We start from the raw sequence: 15,364 nt of genomic DNA, 5'->3' as shown, positions 1-15,364 counted from the left end.
ATTTAGATGCACATATTACAGTTTGGTTATGTGTGTGGTTCCTCCAGGTTTAAAAGTAAGGCTACATATTTCTCTAGCCTAGACTTTCTATGAAAATTTCAAACAGCTTTTTGTCTTTGATGAAGCTAATAATATACAAACAACCTAATCTCTATAGAACTTCAAAATCCCCATCATGCTCAATCCTTCCACATCCAAAAAGAAAAAAATTGGTTTAGAATCTAAGGTTGATAAATTTTAAATTAACTTAATATCTTCCTCTTTCAGAATTAATTAGGTTGTCTCCAATTACAATTTTACTTACTGCTACTATTTTATCATTAATATTTAATATGCAAATTTGCTAGGACACATAAAATCTTCATTTTAGTTTATATTTGTGGTTATTCTGGTTGTGCACAATGAATCTGCTATGGGACACCTCAGGAACATGGATCATACAAGTTTCAGTCCCACACAACATTTAGAGTCACATAGAGGAACCCTCACACACATTTTTATTCACATAAGCATGTTGTTTTCTGGCCACCTTCCCAAGCCTCCCCCTGCCCCCAACCCTCAAATGTATCCCATCTCCTCAGTATTCTTGCAGGTACCTAAACTGCAAGATCAGCTCTGACCTCAGCCCTGGTATAAAGTGGGGGAATACATCGCTCACACTGAATTTGGAACTGAGCCCACTAAGTGGGAAAACTCCAGCTTCAGCCTCTCAATTCAGCATTCACAATTCACAGCTGGGCACAGGGCTGCACTTTCTGCAAGGGAACTGTGACTTCAAATTGCAAGGGACCATAGCTGTCAAGACACCAAAACTCCTCTCCCCCTACTCAGCTCCACGGAGAAAAACCAGAGAGTCTTGTTTTAATAAAAGAAATATGATAATGAAGGAAATCTGTGAAAGGCCAAGCTATGTATTCCCTCAAGTCATTGCATATAAGGTAAACTGTTATTCAGTCTCCAGCTAGTGTTTATCTAGTAGAAGTGGAGACACCACTCATACCAGCCTGACTTTTTAAGTTTAATCAGGGCTTGGGGGGAGGGGGTAACAATAAAATCACTAATATTGAGCGTTTCCTCTGTGCCAGGAACTATGCTAAGCCCTTTTCAGGCAGTACAGCCTCATCACAGACTCTGGAGCCAGACCACCTGGTTTTGAATGCCAACAACCCCATGCAATAACTATGTAACCTTAGGCAGGTTACTTAGCCTCTCTGTATCTTCGTTTCCTCATCTGTAAAATGGGGTAATAATAGCACCACATAGGATTTTCATGAGAATTAAATGAGTAAATATGTGTAAAGTGCTTAGAACAGTGTCAGGCACATCGCCAAATAAATACAGCTGCCAGATAAAATACACAATGCCTAGTGAAATTTGCATTTCACATAAATGACTACTCTTATAGCGTAAGTACTACCAAATATTACACGGGACATACTCATACCCAAAAAAAATTGTCGTTGTATAACTGCAATTCAAATTTAACTGAGCATCCTGAATGAATGCATGTAGCTAAATCTGGCAACCATACATACAAATTTGCTATTACAATTCCACAAACACTTACTCGAAACTCTTGAGGCCAGATGTTTCAGAGCTCATAGATTCTAGAAAAGTAATGCAACGCCTAAACCACAGATTATATAATACCTCCAGCAATGTCTGGAGCAGCACTCCTGCAGCAAGCACATTAATAATTCTATAGGGAATAAATGCATATTCTCTTAAGTGGGATAAACAAAGTCTAAAACAGCCTCACATGAGTTAAGATCCAGTTTTGCCATCACAGGAACTGAGCTCGGGTCCAGTCTTGCCAACTGAGCATTACAACGCTCTCTGGGTACAGGGTAAAGGATATGGCATTGTGGACCTGGATTACTAGTACTACCACCAACATTATTTTCTTCTAGTCTCACAACCAGTATGATAAATAAAAGCTCTTATTCCCATTTTACAGATGATGAAACTGAGCTTAGGATGGTTTATATATTTAGCCCAGACCGCATGGCCTTTACTTGGCCAGATAGATCATGCCTCACACTCGTCAACCTCTCTGGCCTTATCCACTATCATTAGCACGCCCTTTCCTTGTTTCCTCGTTTCTTTGTATTCTTCCTCCACCTCTTATTCTGAAAGAGGGATTAGGATAGATGGAAATAGATAAGAGGAGAAAAGGAAAGTCAAGGAGAGAAGCCATCTCGGAAAAGACTGGCACCTGCTCGCAGAAAATCCAGAACGTCGCTCTCCCGAACTTCATCCTGCCAGCACGCAGCGCACAGCGGCGCCCACGCAGCGCACAGCGGCGTCCACGCAGCACTCACGGGGCGCCCACGCAGCAATCACGCGGCGCCCACGCAGCACTCACGCGGCGCCCACGCAACACTCACGGGGCGCCCACGCAGCGCGCAGCGGCGCCCACGCAGCGCGCAGCGGCGCCCACGTTACAGTGAAGAGGACTGTAGCCCTGGTGAGCCTTTTGCTACAGAAACAGCATAAGTATCTTTTTCAATATTAGAAAGCCAGTCGCCAAGGTGAAAACTAAAAAGAGGGCAGCAAGGGAAAACACTAGCTGGCAGGAGGCGACATAATCATTGTCATTCTTCAAGCTTTACTTTTGCATTATTATGATTCGTAATAAAGAGACAAAACTCATGAAATAAGTGGCCCTCCGTACGAACAGTTGACTTAGGGTTTCAATTTGAGTTTGAGTTCAAAATTTTTAATTTCACACATCTGCAAAAACTGTTCCACAGACGAAGCACAAGGTGACGTCAAGTCTGAAACCTGTCCTCTGACAGTCCCACCTGGTGCCCCACCCAACTCCAGGTCACCCTTGCTCCACTGGAGAAATCCCTAGGTCAGCTGCTCCGCTGGGAGCAGGAAAGGACCTGGGGATTCCCACATCTTTCTCATCCTTTCTGCGACGAGATCAAAAAGCTGAAACAGTTGTCTACTCCCTAGACTCTAGTAGGTCTAATGTTATGAAAAAAGAGCAAGACAGGACCGGGGTCCAAGAGAGTTTCCTGGCATGGCCTCTGGCACACAGGCACAGATGGAGAGGAGCCACACATGAACCTGAAGCCCAGCCCTGCTGCTAACTCAGGGTGTGACCCAGAGCAAGTTATTTAGCTCCTAGAAGCCTACATTTCCTCATGTGCAATTGGGCCGGGTGATAGCACCAACTTCATGGGGTTCTTATGAAGATTTTTATGAGATGGCACATGTAAGTCACTTAACATATTGCCCGGTTTAAAAAAATATATTCAATATTCTGTGATAAACCATAATGGAAAAGAATATGAAAAAGAATGTATATATATATAGTTCTCTGTGCTCTACAGTAGGACCTCGGTGTCCATCCATTACATATGTACCAGTTTGCATCTGCAAAAAAAAAAAAAAATATATATATATATATACATATATATATGTTGATCACTTAAGAATGGGACAAGGGACTTGCCTGGTGGCGCAGTGGTTAAGATTCCGCGCTCCCAATGCAGGGGGGCCAGGTTCGATCCCTGGTCAGGGAACTAGATCCCACATGCATGCTGCAACTAAGGAGCCCACGTGCCGCAACTAAGGAGCCCACCTGCTGCAACTGAAGACCCAGCACAACCAAATAAATAAATAAATATTTTTAAAAAAAGAACTCTATTAGAATAGACTGGTGGTTGCCAACGGGGAGGAGGGTGGGAGAGGGTAGGAATGCAAGTTTGGGGTTAGCAGATGCAAAGAGAGATCTTTTTGAAGGCTAATAAGATCTTGTGTCTCTTAAATCCCTCCAGAGGCTTCTGAGCACACTTAGGAAAACCTCAAACTTGCTGGCACCTGGGTTCCCCACTGACCCTGATCACCTGCATCCTGCCCCTTACCCAGAGGCTCTTCCCATTCCTCAAGTCCCCCAAGCTCTTTCCTCTACGGGACCTTTGCCCCAGCTGTTCCCCCCACCTGGAAAGCCCTTTCCTCCATCTTCACACAGCACTCCCTTCTCATTATTCAAAGGGCCCCTTCAATGTCATTTCCTCAGACTTTGCAATCTAGCCATCCTGTCACTTGCCACCACATTATTCTATTTTTTTTAATTTTCTGCATAACATGTACCACCAGCTGATATTTTTCTTGTCCATTAATTGCCTTGAGTGTTTGTTGTCTTTCTTCCCTTACCTGGTCATTCGGCCTCACTGCTATATTCCTAGAACCTAACTCAGTGCCTGGAGTGCAATAAATATTTGGTGCAATAATTCATTAATCTCTTCTCTTAAGGCCAAGAGGAAAGTGAAAGGACCATGTGCTTAACTTATCCCATCACTTTCCCCTTGGAAAACACACACCTAGTGTCCCTGGCCACTTAAAAATGGGAGTGGGGCTGGGATCCAGGTCCTGCACCTCTAGGCCCTAACACTGGTTTATGGAGGGCAAAACTGATAGATGTGCAAAACTGAGTCAACTTTAACCGCTCGTCTTCACTTTGGGGTACCCACTGATACACAGCCTGTCACCTCAAGAAAAATTTGACTTGTAACGTGAGATAGAAGGACCCAAAGAGATTCCAGGTGACAGTGGAAGTATCGGTTTACAGAGGGTCCCTGCTTAGACGCAGACAGGCCAGACCCACTGACCAGAAGATACAGAAAGACTACTTGAGATAAATGGGAATCTATATCCAGCTGAGGAGATACGAAGGTCAAGGTCTCCAGGTCTTAAGAGAGGCCATTCAGCCTTCCACACCCCTTCCTGATTTCCTTATAATGATTTGGAATACCGCGCAGCTGTTTCATTGCAAGGAAAAAGAAAACAGGAAACCTACGTTCCACAACTTCACACCAAGTCTGAAAGAAAACTTAAAATTTCATCAGAATTGCATTTCATACCTGGTAAACCTCAAGCAAACAAAATACTAAAAATACCGCCTGTTTTCTCTTCCACTCACCAAGGTACCATAATCATAACTTGACACAGGATGGAAAGCTGACTTACCAGCTTCGATGCATTCTGGCTTCAGGCAGTACTCCGGCTTAGCTTGGAGGCTTAAGAAACCTTGACTCACTGAAAAAACAGACCAAAATAAAGAGATGACTGGCTTGCAGCAGACCACCACCAAGTAACCCACCGTCAGGCACATATGCGAGACATTTGCTGTCAGTTCATCCTTCCCTGTGTTGACACCGAATTCAAAAATCCACTAGGCTCAGAGTCACAGAACCAGACTCTGGTCACTAGCTAAGTAACCTTGGTGAGACTCTTGGTTGCTCTCAAACTTGGTTCTCTTGAACATAAGACACAACTAGACCAGTGCTTCCTAGAGTGGGGTCCCCAGGGCAGGGGCAGCACAGCAACATCACCTGGGAGCTAATTAGAAATGCAAATGACCCAGCCCCACCCACACCTTCTGACTTAGAAACTCTGTGGGCGGGGCCCAGCCATCTGCGTTTTAACAAGGCCTCCCGGTGATTCTGATGCAGGCTCAAGTTTGAGAACCACTGGGTTAAATGATCTCTGAAGTCTCTTCTATCTCTGATTATCTGTGGTTTAAGTCTCATAATTTCACTTTTTGTTTACAACTACATTCTCATTTTAGTGATGGGAAAATTGAAACTTATAGACTGTGTCATTTGGACCAAATCCAGAGTGGAAGGAAAAAGCTAGCATAGGTGGCATTTAAAGTTCTGCGTCTTATCTAAACCACCCATACAGATACGGCCCATAAAAGGGGGAAGAGTAAAAATATATCGTATATAACTCAGTCATCTATCAAGAGAGTCATTATCTGCCTGCCCCGTACCCCACACACCCTCCTCCCACCAGGCCCAGCCAGACAGATGCATCTACCAGACAGATGCAGCTTGGTGGACCAAGCTTCCAACTACTTCCACCAAAACAAAACCAAACAAAAACCCTGTAAGACAGAAGTAGCTTTTCATCAATGGCTTAATTTCCCCCATCTGGCTGGTAACTTCATCTAAATGGATTTCTGCATAAGTAAAGAAGGGTGCCCTATTTGTAAACTTCAGGTAGCACCTGGGCATTAGCAGATGTGAGTTTAGACTTCAAAAATATTTCTGGTAGCCAAGGAAATTGTGGAGAATTCATTATTGCTGTACTCTGTGAGCAGAAATAAGGAATCATTTGGAAATGTGGCCATGGGGAGATGGATGGTGGCGGGTAAAGGGGGGACAAGGCCTTTCATAGCACCCTCAATAGAGAAACAGGATCAGAAAGTATGGCGGTATCTATATTTCTGCTAGAGATGGAAGACCTGTACATCACTTACCAGTGTGGCAACTTGAGTTATTTATTAGCCCACATTCATCCTCCAAACAGTCTTTTTACCTGTGTTACATTAGAGATTCAAGAAAACTGTCTATGGAACAAACATCTCAGGCCTATTTTTAAGAAAAGAAGTATCTTGTCGTAAAGTTATATTTTGATTCCTTTAGAAAGCAAAATAAAGGTAAAAATATATATGTGGAACATAAAGATTAGTATGGAATATTTCAATATGCCTTGGTGGTGGAACCATGGAGTAAATTTTCCCTTCAGTCTACTTCTATATGGTTACCAAATGTTCTTTAAGGAGCATGTGTCTTTTTTTACAGTGGAAAAACAAACTTTATTGTAAATAATAATATTTTATGATTCTGGACAATACCTTCTTGATACTAGCCTTATTTTATTTTAGAAAAACGATAATAAAATAGTTAAAGACATTCCTTTCAAGATACAAACTTCCAGTTATAAAATAAATAGGTCATGGGGATGTAACATACAGCCTGGTGACTATGGTTAGTAATACTCCGTTGTATATTTCGAAGTTGATAAGAGAGTAGATCTTAAAAGTTCTCATCACAAGAAAAAAATACGTAACTGTGAGGTGATAGATGTTAACTAGACTTATCATGGTGATCATTTCGCAGTATATACAACTATTGAATCATTATGTTGTACACCTGAAACCAATATAATAATGTTATATGTAAATTATATCTCATTTTTTAAAGTTTTAAGGAGTTATTTCTTTCATGGAAAATAATTATTGACCGAAAACCTCTAAGGAAGCAAAACTAAAATCAAACATCTTTACCTGATGATGAGTAAAAGAAAAGTTTAAGTTAAATTAATTAGGATGCAGACAAACCCAATCTCTGAAGGAAGAGCATCATTTCCATGGGGGGGTTATCTTAAGACCCTGTAAATAAAGAAGGGTCAACAAGCCCAGACAATGTGAAGGTTTAAGTGAATAAAACAGAGACAACAAAAAAAAATTTCTACTATAAAAAATGAAAATGTTACTTTTTGCTGGTTAGGAGCTTTTTAAAAAACTTAAAGAGCACTTTGGTTTCTCATTTTAGATTAGTCTATAAGCAGCAGAAATGACTTCAGAATGCAGTGACATCATCCACATGAGCATGAGAATGACCATAAAGTGGGGGTCAGCAAACTATGACCTGTGGGCCAAGTCCAGTCCACTGCCTCTTTCTGAACGGTCTGTGAGCTAAGAATGTTTTTTACATTTTTTAATGGTTGGAAAAAATCATAAGAAGAATATTTCATGGCATGTGAAAATGATCCGAAATTTAAATTTCAATGTCCAGAAATCGAGTTGTACGGGAATACAGCCATGCCCATTTGTGTACATATTGTTTATGGTTGCTTTTGTGCTACAACATAGTCGGGTAGCCACAACAGAGACAGCATGGCCCAGAAAGCTGAAAATATTGTACACATCAAATTTATATAATGTTATAAACCAATGTTACCTGAATAAAAAATAAATCTAAAAGAAAAAAATGAAATACAATAAAATAAACTGGGTATAGGCATATAAGGTCTTAAATCCTAGGGCTCTAATTTCTCTGAAACCACCCCAAGGCCAGTGGCTATCACTCTTATTGTATAAGGACTAAGGTTTTAAAAAAGAGATTACCCCAGAGCCTAAAATACAAATAAGAGAGAAGGAGGAATGCCAGAAATTGCAGACGTGTGACTGAACTTATATAGGCAGAAAAATATACCACAAAGTTTACCCGGAAGTGCCTTGAAGAGAAGAGGCCCTTAACCAGAATACTGTCATAAAGAGCACTGGCTGGCAGGTCCCAGGAGATTTTGAGACAAGGACTTTGCTAGGTGCAGGGTGGAGGCGGGTGGCAGAGCCTGTGGAACTAGGCAGTGAAAAGGAGAGGAGGGAAGGAAGGGAGGCAGAAATAGTGCAGAGACATTTGACAAAAATATCATTTATTTTTTCATTTGAGAGTGTGCATTTATTTAAAAGCAAATGTCTCTGAATGTATTCATCCAAAAGGACATGGTCACCTGAAGCAATACTTCTCAAACTTTAATTTGCAAATGAATCACCTGGGGATCTTGTGAAAATGCAGATTCTGAATCACTAGGTCTGGGGTGGAGTTCAGGCTCCCAAGTGATGCTAAGGCTGCTGGTCCGCAGACCACACTTTGAGTAGCGAAGGCTGAGGGAGGCCACACCCTTATTCTCTAACACCATTACAGCTTCTCTAAAGATTCTAAGTGAGAGACAGCCAAGTTATTGGGCACACTGGAAAGTTATTTTTTCTATCTTAGACAGGCCTCCTTACCCATAATAGCATCGCCTGGCTTGATGAATTTTACTGTGCTCTAAAAACTTCAGAGCTGATCCCAAAGAATCATCTTCTCTCAAGGAACAAAGATTTGGAATTCCCCAGTGGCCTAGTGGTTAGGACTCCACACTTTCACAGCAGAGGGCCTGGGTTCGATCCTTGGTCAGGGAACTAAGATCGGTGTGGCCCAAAAAAAAAAAAAAGATTTGCTGCTATCAAGAACATTCTGATAATATGCTACAGCCTCAGAATGTAATCGTAAGAGAGGAATTTCAAAAAAGCTTCAAGCAGCAGTAACGTCATTAAAAAGAGCACATATTTTTACATAAACAATAATCATTTGGATTTTTAAGTTTGGGAGTGTTTGCAAAACACAAATAGTCTAACTTTGTAGTCACTTCCCACATAGTACATACTCCCTTGACATGCCCATATCATTTTTCCTCCAGTTTTGAATTTCAGGATAGGACACTTGCCTAAACCCCAAGTGCCAAGAAATCTCACACCAGTTTTCGAGAGCCTCAATTTCAGTTGCAGGAGTAGGAGGTTTAGCTGTACCAGAAAGCAATAAACCCATCTAATTTCCTAAATCTTCAGCCACAGAAAACATGGAAAGGTGGTTTGCTCGTTTTAGCAGAGTTTTCAACCACACAACCCTAACTCTTTTAAAGTTTAATTACTGGTTTTCCCCTGCCAAGATAAACATGGCCTCCTGCATCCTGCATATGCCAAGGTATGTTCCCAGGTTTGCTACATTTCAAACTGCACCTAGACTCTCCTAAATATAGGGCTTGGTCCTACATTAACTTTCAAGCTAATGAAACAGTATGGGCCGTATGAGAAAAATACAAAGGCGAAGAGTCAAAGATTCAAAATGCCTAAAATTTTAGAACATTCCTCTCCCCTTTCTATTTCGTTCTGTCTCATAAAAATATGCTTTTAACATCATATATACTCTCTGGGTACATCATTCTCACCAAAAGTCATTAAAATCATTGAATCACAATACCTTTCAAATCTTAGGAGGAAAACCTCTGTTTTCCTTCATATTAGTTTTTAAATCTAAGAGAAAGGCAGAGTTAAATTTTTTATTCCACCAGAGTCACTGGATTAGAAAGGAATTGAAGAATATCATTAACGGTGCATTTTTAAAGACTGATTTGTATTTTGTGAGTTAAATTTCATGATTCATTCAGGCAAACACTGACAAAAATCAAATGGAAAGAAATTCCAGCATGGTTTGATCGCAATGTAAAGTCTTTCCTCACAAAATAAATCAAAGTATCTGACTATGAATTCATAAACACTCATTTTGCTAAATGTAATGCATAAAAAATGTTTGCCCGATGCAACCAAATCCTCTAGCCACTCGAATCCACTTTATACCCACTTCACATTCTGGACTATGCATTTGGTACATGGGAGTTTTTATTTATTTACTCTCGTAAAGAAAAAGCTTCCTTTCATTTGCATATTTAATAGAAACTAAGGATGCACCACCTACTAACACAAGCAAACAGCCCTCCACCTGCATCCTGACCATACAGAAACCACTGCACAGAATACAGCACAAGGAAACCACTGCACTAGCCCAGTTCCACTTACCTAGAAAGAGGACTGTGCCCAGCACCAGGGTGCCACCAACGAACACGGCCAGGGCGATTCGAGTGCCTCTGTTGGCCGTCTTCCCACTCTCCACGCTGCTCCCTGTCTCTGCATCCATTGGGAGAGATGTAAGGGCCAGGCAAGAAGAAAGTCGCTTTTTGTGGTTTGGTGGCTGGTCTCAAGAGTCTGTTAGGCATTGACATCCAAGGTTCTCATGCTCTTCTACTAATGGACAGGTTAAAAAAAATCCCGTCAGGATATGTCCTCTCGCCACCCTTTCTCAAATACTTCTTCAGAAATGAAATAAAAGAAACCCAAAAATATTGGTTGCCTTGGCTTTCCCCCTGAGCAGACAAAACAAACAGTGGTTGCTTTATCTTGGTGCTCTCCCCCCAGCAACACGGTGCTCCCCCTCTCAACCAATTGTTTGGCAGGCTCTTCTCTCAGGCGTTCCGAGTGTACATGTTTTACTATGTTACTGAACAGATGTTTTAGCTATTTAAATGTATAGTCACTTGGGGAGGAAAAAACGATTGTCTTTATCAAAACTGGATTCTTGTCAAACTCCCCCAAACCATGATAAGTTAGGTGGCAAGGATTCTTCCGACCCACTTCAAGATCTCAAAGAATCACATAATTCTTTGGCAATAATCATTCTGCTCGCCTGAACTGTCTTCATCAAAGATATTCTTTCAGTGTGCGAGTCCCTTTTTAAAGCCTTCTAAGAGTTCCTGGGATATCCTGGAGCATTTTATTTTAGGAAGTTTGTGTATGACAGCATGTGCCAAAAATCAGAGTCATAGCCCAGTGCAGTGCAACGTAGCAATTAAGACAACCTACAGAGGCTGATGGTTTGGACTGGAAATTTTTTTAAGGAAGAAGGAAAAGCACTTCCTTTCCGTGGTGCTAAGAATTGTACAAAAGGCTAGTAAGTGTTCGAATTAAGCTTATTAGCCAGCACAAAAGATATGGCAAAAGGGTTTTTCCCTGCATGTTTTGATGAAAAGTGCACCCGTGTATTGTGTCCTCCAGCCCCACCATTGGTTAGTACGTTTTTGTGTTTTCATCAAGCTCCGGTCTCAGCAGATTCCCCAGGATGAATTCAGAGGTGATCCGTCTCACTGGAAAGACTGATTAATGACTGGGTCTTTGATTTCTTGGATTATATTGATACTAACAATTTAAATTATAAAAATCTGCTTTCTTCACGGGGCAGGGCAACTGGTATTTCAGTGTTATTAAAATGATATCGATTTTATGATCCAATGATATAGATATCATTAATTCACAGCACAATTACCACCCACCTGTTTTTGTTTTGCTGGCGGTCACAGGACAGTGGGAGTGGAGCTGGAGAAACCAGGAGAGCACTCCTCTCATGCAAAACTTCTGCCTTTGGCCTGGGAGGCATCACACCAGGGCTCAGCAGACACTGCCTGTTTTTGTAAATAAAGTTTTATTGGAACAAAGTCATGCCCATTTGTTAATGTATCATCTATGATATCATCTATGATTGCTTTCACGCTACAAAGTCAAAGTTGAGTAGGTTTGTGACACAGATATTATGCGAAGCTTAGAATATTTACTCTCTGGCCCTTTCCAGAAAAGTTTACCAATCCCTGGACTAAGGAGCAACAAAAGATGCTGCCTCTTCAGACCACCCACACGGCACACATACACAAAGCAAAATGGTCATCCACACTTGACCTGCTTCTCAAAATTGTTCCATTTGATATTCTCTAAATACAAGCTGTTGCGTCAAGGAAATTGGTCGATGTGTCTTTGCCTGAAACTGTGCTACTGAAACTACAGCATATTACTTAGTGTGTTTTGAAGTGAAAAGTCATTGTTCTGGTATAAAAAGGGGTGGGCATTGTCAAAAAACTTTTATAATTCCCAATAGCTGTAAAAATGAGTTAAATGAAAAGTCACTATGCAGGTAAGTCTGTTAATAGTCTGGTCTGCACCCACCCAACTGTTTCAATTAAGAAGCTCCAGGACTCTCAGGAGCCTTAACTGAAATCAATGAATGAATCAACAAGTTTCTCGAGCTTTTCTCAGGCGCGTGGTCCTGTGCAAGGCCTGTGAGGGAAGATGAAGAAGCCATGCCAGAGATTCCAGACTGGGAAACTGGGCTCGGGCAGGAAAACATGCAAAAGCCTTGGCAACTTAGTTACAGAACACTAAAGGTCAGTAAATGTCCAAAGAAATAGAAATATCTGGGTGGCAGACTTGTTGGGAAGACTTCCAGAAGGAGGACCAACAAGAATGGACAGCTTGAGGAATAAAAGGAACGCTTCCAGGTAGGCCAAACCGCACCCCAAGAGGGGACTTGCCTGGGCATTTACGTCTCTTCCTGCAGGACTCACAGGTGAGATTATTTATCCAGAGATAAGTGATTCCTGCAATCTCAGCCCAACTCCAGTGGCCGGGAGGACAACTGAAAACGAGTCTATGCTAGACATGAGTGCATCTGGTCATCACTTGGATGTTTGGGGTCTTCTGTTTCCGGCAGTAAAATCCCATGTGGGCCACAATTTCAGTGAGAAGGAAGGAAATGATTCAAATCCTGAAAAATGTACTCATCCATCCCCTGGAAGGAGGAGGGAGGGAGTGAAGGGAAAAGAGGGAGAGAGAAGCTAAATGCTGAAAACTCAGAGCTGGGAGCTGTGGCAGGGCTCTGTTATTCGTTGGCAGGTCCATCAGATTAGGGAAGGTTCAAGTCCCAGGCCTTCCACTAAAGGGACTCATTACTTACATTATATCTGATCTTTTTAAACATCTTTCTTAGCTAGGTGTTCTGTGTCCTTTTGCAGATGAGGAAACTCAAGTTTGGAGCTATTAAGTGATTTGCCCAAGGTCACATAGCAGGTATTTGTCTTAAGGCCTGAGGGATTTCAAATTGCAACCTCTTTTCTCTGTGCCACGTTTCTTGATAAATTTGTTTATCTATCTCAGGTAATTAGCAGAGGTAGGTATAGCATACCAAAAAGACACTTGAGCTGAGGAAAAGCGATGATAAACTATGCTTCCTCTAATTCTCTTGTTAAAAAGATTAATTATCACGTTTTATTTCCTTAACAGGAACAGCAGCCATAACTTAATATGGGGGAAAAATTTTTTTTTGAGTTGGGGAACAAAAATAGCAATACATAAAATATCTCCTGATTTCCTGCTGCTAGTAACTGAACATTAGGAAAGATATATAAATTTGAAAGGTATCTATCCATGAATTGTACTTGTTTACTTCTGAGCCTAAAGGGGACTTTTATTCCCTGATTTTCTCACCTCCTGGACCATACAGCTACTATTTCTTCAGTATGCCTTCCTTTTATGTATATTATCATCAGTCCTTACGGCAGTTCTATGATATAGGAATCTTTTCACAGGTTTTAAAGATAAGGACACTGAAGCTGGCAGAAGATAAGTAATATTCCCAGGGTCACCTGATGGGTAAATGACAGAGCCCAGCTGGAACTCAAATCTATCTGGCTCCTGTTTTGAGAGGTACCCGGGATTTTTTCTAAACACGTACGATAAGATGATGGACACGGAGACAGGCTTCAAAAGAAGAGTGTTACTCACAGTTTTCAAGAGGAAGTGGCATGCCATGTCACAGAGGGCTGCAAGAGGAAGCACCAGGGTTGGTCAGACGGCAGAAGGGGTGAGGGGAAAGTATGAGCAAAAGCCTTTATTGTGGTTTTCAAGGGAAGAAATGGGCGAGGCAGGGTAAGCAACTGAGCAGGTTTAGAACTGGAATAATCTCAGCAGGCTCTGGTCTATAGGAGTGGGCTCTAGTTGCCCAGTACCCGGCCCTGGGGTGATTAGGGCAGGGGGACAGTGTCCTGGATACTGCACAAGCCTGATAAAAGGAGGCAGGTGGGGGCATGGACTTGGGATTGGTTGGTTTGCATTTCAGAGGCATGGTAGAAGGCAAGTCATTCACTATGTTTAGGAATTAGCTAACCCTTGGCGGGGCAGTCCCTCCCTGGGTCTGAAAGGAGTCAAGATGTCAAAAAATCAGAAAATATAGGGAATAAAAAAATGATTAACAGCTACAAAACCCATGAGATTTTTTCCAAAGCACTCTACTGCATAACACTTCTATTAAAATGTAATAACTATTCATCCAACTAGTGCTTACATACTACATCCTCAAATTGATCAGACCCACTCTGACCCCTCAGTTAGACTACTAACCTATAGAAGTTTGAACGTCTTTGATTAATTACAGACAACTGCTCAAGGACGGCTTACTCAGATGTTTATGAAGGCAAGAAGCATATAGAGAAGCGATTCTCAAATGTGAATGGTCAGGCACCAGAATCTTCTAGAGGGCTGGTTAAAAAGCAGACTGCTGGACTCTATCCCTAGGGTGTCTGATCCAGTAGGTCTAGGATGGTTGGAAATCTGCATTTCTAACGAGTTCCCAGGCGATGCTAATACCATTGGTCGGAGGACCACATTTTGAGAACCACTGGCTTAGAGAAACCACTGAATCTCTTTACAATGTATCAATAGTAAGGTGAACTCAAGAACTAACAAAACTAAACATTAAACTTAGGTATTGAAACCAAGGATGACATTCAAAATATTGAACAACCAGTATGGCATGGTGCTGACCAGGGGGCTGGGGCCAGTCTCAGTGGCCCCTGCTGTGGCAGGCTGTTATGACTCTGTTAACAATTGTGAGGTAGAGCACAGCATGCCAGAGGGTTCAACAAAGGACCACAAGAGGAAGTACACAGCACACCTCAAGGGGCCGCACTGGGGTGTGTGCCTCTTAGGGTCCTCGGGTAGAGTGCTTTGGGGTTCCTGAGTAAGGCCAGCTTGATCAATTCAAACCAAAAAGAGCAGGGTTGTGGTGAGCTCCACAGGGGTCTTATCTAAGAGGCAACAAGGGGGCCGGCCCTGGGAGGCAGGGAGACTGTTAATCACAAGGGCTGCTGGGGAAATCGTATCAGGAACTTCCCTTTGCTTGTGTCTCTGCAGGCTGTCATCTAGGGCACGCACTTGTATGAGGGGCGAGTGTCAGTTTAAGGCTCCCACGGGCCGCTAGGCTCTAAGAGTGAATGCTTCAGAAAGCAAGGCAGGGGACTTCCCTGGTGGCGCAGTGGTTAAGAATCTGCCTGCCAATGCAGGGGACACGGGTTCGAGCCCTGG

The 15,364-nt window shown here is 42.1% G+C and overlaps 1 protein-coding gene across 1 annotated transcript in view; it reads right to left on the bottom strand.

Annotated features, from left to right (window-relative positions):
- The window catches only part of PHEX (phosphate regulating endopeptidase X-linked), a 192,516-nt gene extending 182,197 nt beyond the window's left edge, over positions 1 to 10,319 (bottom strand). Inside the window, exons 1-2 of the mRNA XM_061178566.1 lie at positions 10,202 to 10,319; positions 4,981 to 5,049 (exon numbers count right to left, since the gene is read on the bottom strand). Of these exons, the coding sequence (XP_061034549.1) occupies positions 4,981 to 5,049; positions 10,202 to 10,319 (187 nt within the window). The remainder of the gene's footprint in view (positions 1 to 4,980; positions 5,050 to 10,201) is intronic.
- Between the last annotated feature and the right edge of the window lie 5,045 nt (positions 10,320 to 15,364).

The sequence above is a fragment of the Eubalaena glacialis genome, chromosome X, assembly GCF_028564815.1.
Source record: "Eubalaena glacialis isolate mEubGla1 chromosome X, mEubGla1.1.hap2.+ XY, whole genome shotgun sequence".
Classification (NCBI taxonomy): domain Eukaryota; kingdom Metazoa; phylum Chordata; class Mammalia; order Artiodactyla; family Balaenidae; genus Eubalaena; species Eubalaena glacialis.
The sequence above is the reverse complement of the archived record's forward strand: the minus strand, read 5'-3'. Positions and strand labels throughout refer to the sequence as shown.